At 46.6% G+C, this 2,500-nt stretch overlaps 1 protein-coding gene across 1 annotated transcript in view; it reads left to right on the top strand.

Moving 5' to 3' along the window:
* The first annotated feature begins 1,650 nt into the window (after positions 1 to 1,650).
* Positions 1,651 to 2,500, top strand: part of LOC126569341 (cytochrome P450 4c21-like) — a 2,352-nt gene continuing 1,502 nt past the window's right edge. The window contains exons 1-2 of the mRNA XM_050226362.1: positions 1,651 to 2,013; positions 2,115 to 2,376. Of these exons, the coding sequence (XP_050082319.1) occupies positions 1,659 to 2,013; positions 2,115 to 2,376 (617 nt within the window). The 5' untranslated portion in view covers positions 1,651 to 1,658. The remainder of the gene's footprint in view (positions 2,014 to 2,114; positions 2,377 to 2,500) is intronic.

Raw genomic sequence — 2,500 nt, 5'->3', positions numbered from 1 at the left:
CTTTCCCGAGTCCCGAGTCCCGACTCCAAGCAAGATACTTACTGCACAGAAGCGGACGATCCGGATTTAAGCTATTCCGCGATTAGATATATTCTGTTCGTTTCCGTTGGTGGCTGGAAGGAGTAATCGATTGTTGTTGCAAGATCGTGGCGGTATCGCGATCCTGATACTGAACCGGAAGTTTGGTTTTTGAAGAAATTATGTTAAAGATAAAAATTACAAATGTTTTTCACGTTTCGTTTAGTGCAATAGATTGCATAGAGATTAGTAGAGCTGTAATTGCGAAGGCTATAAGCAAAATATGGTTAGTTTTATTTAACCAAAATTAATATTTCATTCTTTGAAATGATGAAGTTTTCAAGATGTTAATAGTTGATAGTTTAATTTTGTGTTTAATGAACGAAGCCAGCTAATTAAAATGTGACTAGAAATCGCCAAATACACTGTAGAACCTGCCTGGCAGTTGATGTCGTTTTGGCCACAGCCTGAGCTAGCTCATTACGCTTGGTGTACGATCTCTTTTTAAACACTTTCATTGCCTCTGGCCAGAAATTCGAAGATCTATACTCACCATGTTGTTTGGTGTCGATTTGTTTGGTACTCGAGCGTATTATTTAATCCAACATTGCGCAAATGGTTTAATAAGTGTTGTGGATGATTGTAAATAACATGTGCTTAAACTCTCATCATGTTTGCGATTTTATTGGTATTTTTAACAATTGGCCTGTCTGTGCGAGAAGCATCTTTAACATCCAAAGGGCTGCAACGGATTCAACAAAAGACAAATGGCGCATTTTTTACATCTGGTATTAGTCACATATTACAGCTTTGAAAATTACAGTAGCCTGACTTGTTTGTCCCATTTCAGCATGTATGTAGCTCACAGCTAAATGCAAAACATAGCAATACATAAAAAAGTAGCAGAATATATCATACCAATTTACGAGGCAGCAATAAGTCTGCTACTTTTACACCTTCATTAATTTTTCTCTTTCAAAATGCTTCAATGTTGAGACTACGAAGAATGATGCTTTATTACCAGTATCTCGTTGGGTCCCTTCTGTCTCGAACAGCCATCCACAGTTGTTAACACTTCATAAAAAGAAATGAAGCGCAACATGTTTTCTCCCAAAAACGTTATGTACGCACTTTACCGGTTGATAGGTTACTGGGTCCTCCTGTCTGGGCCACTATATTTTTTGTAACATCCTAAACTACAGTCCACCATTGTTACCGTCCAACCGAACACCAGTCCACTGCGAAGCCGAAAGAAAGGAAAATGAAACCGCATCGAACCCGCACTTTACTGTCTGCACCAACGCACCGGAAAGTCGCGAAAATAATTGCATAAATTATGATGCACCCCGAACGCATTTTTACTTCCCCCTTCCACCTCGGTCGTCCACGAATCGTGCTGCATTATGCACGCACAGGCAGTGGGTTGCTCCGGAAAGCAAAAGGAAAAAAACAACCGGATAGAAAACCCCACCGCAGCGTATCGGTACCGGGCTCGTTACAGGGCGCTGTCTGGTGGAAAATCGCATTTGATTAGCAACCTGCTGCACCGTACCGGCCCGCTGTCTGGTGCAACTGCAGTTCGGTGTAGTTCGGTGCAGGGACGGCCAGTTGCATTTTCGTGGCCGACAACAGTGGACGCGATGCTTCCCGGATTGTTGATAGTGGCGGGCATACTGCTAGCGATCGTCACCATTCCCTGGTACTGGTCTCAGTTGCTCCGTTGGGCTGATGGACTACCACGTGCCACACCGTGCCACCGTTGGCTCGGTAATTTGCCCGATTTTTTCGGCAAAAGTCCCAGTGAGGTGTTCCTGGTGCTAGGTCGCCACTTTGGCCAGCATGATCGGTTGTTCACGTTCCGGTTCGGCTCACAGGTGGCGATCGGGATCACGCATCCCGATCTCGTGCAGCACATCCTAACGCATCCGGCCTGTCAGGCGAAACCGGACGTCTACAAGGTCGTGCGACTACCGCACGGTCTACTGGCGGCCAAGTGTAAGATACAGGGGGGGGGGGGGGGGGGGGGGGGGGGTCCAGAGTCCGTTACGTTCAATCGGTGTGATCGATGCGTTGTGCCTTCGTTTCGTGCATTACAGATGACGTGTGGAAGGTGCACCGTAAAATTCTCAACTCAACCTTCAACGCCCGTATCCTGGAGAGCTTCGTTCCGATTTTTAACGACAGCTCCCGGCGGTTGATAGGGCGACTGAGCCACTACGCTCAACCAGCAACCCAGCGGTCGTGCAATATCCTCGAGTACATCTCAGCCTGTACCCTAGAGATGATCTGCCGGACGTCACTGGGTGGTAAGGTACTGGAGCGTGAAGGTGCCGAGCTGTTCATTGCCAACCTGGAAGTGTAAGTATATCGTTGCGGTGGTTCGTGGTCGGCACCGGGAGCGTTAGCTGCTCGGATTGCAAATTAGTTAAACTTTCATTTTCGTTCGCTACTGTGGAAGGCGTGAGGTGTGGTTTGTGGTGGT

This window comes from Anopheles aquasalis, chromosome 2, assembly GCF_943734665.1.
Source record: "Anopheles aquasalis chromosome 2, idAnoAquaMG_Q_19, whole genome shotgun sequence".
Lineage (NCBI taxonomy): Eukaryota > Metazoa > Arthropoda > Insecta > Diptera > Culicidae > Anopheles > Anopheles aquasalis.
Note: the sequence above shows the minus strand (reverse complement) of the source record. Positions and strands in the feature narration are given on the sequence as shown.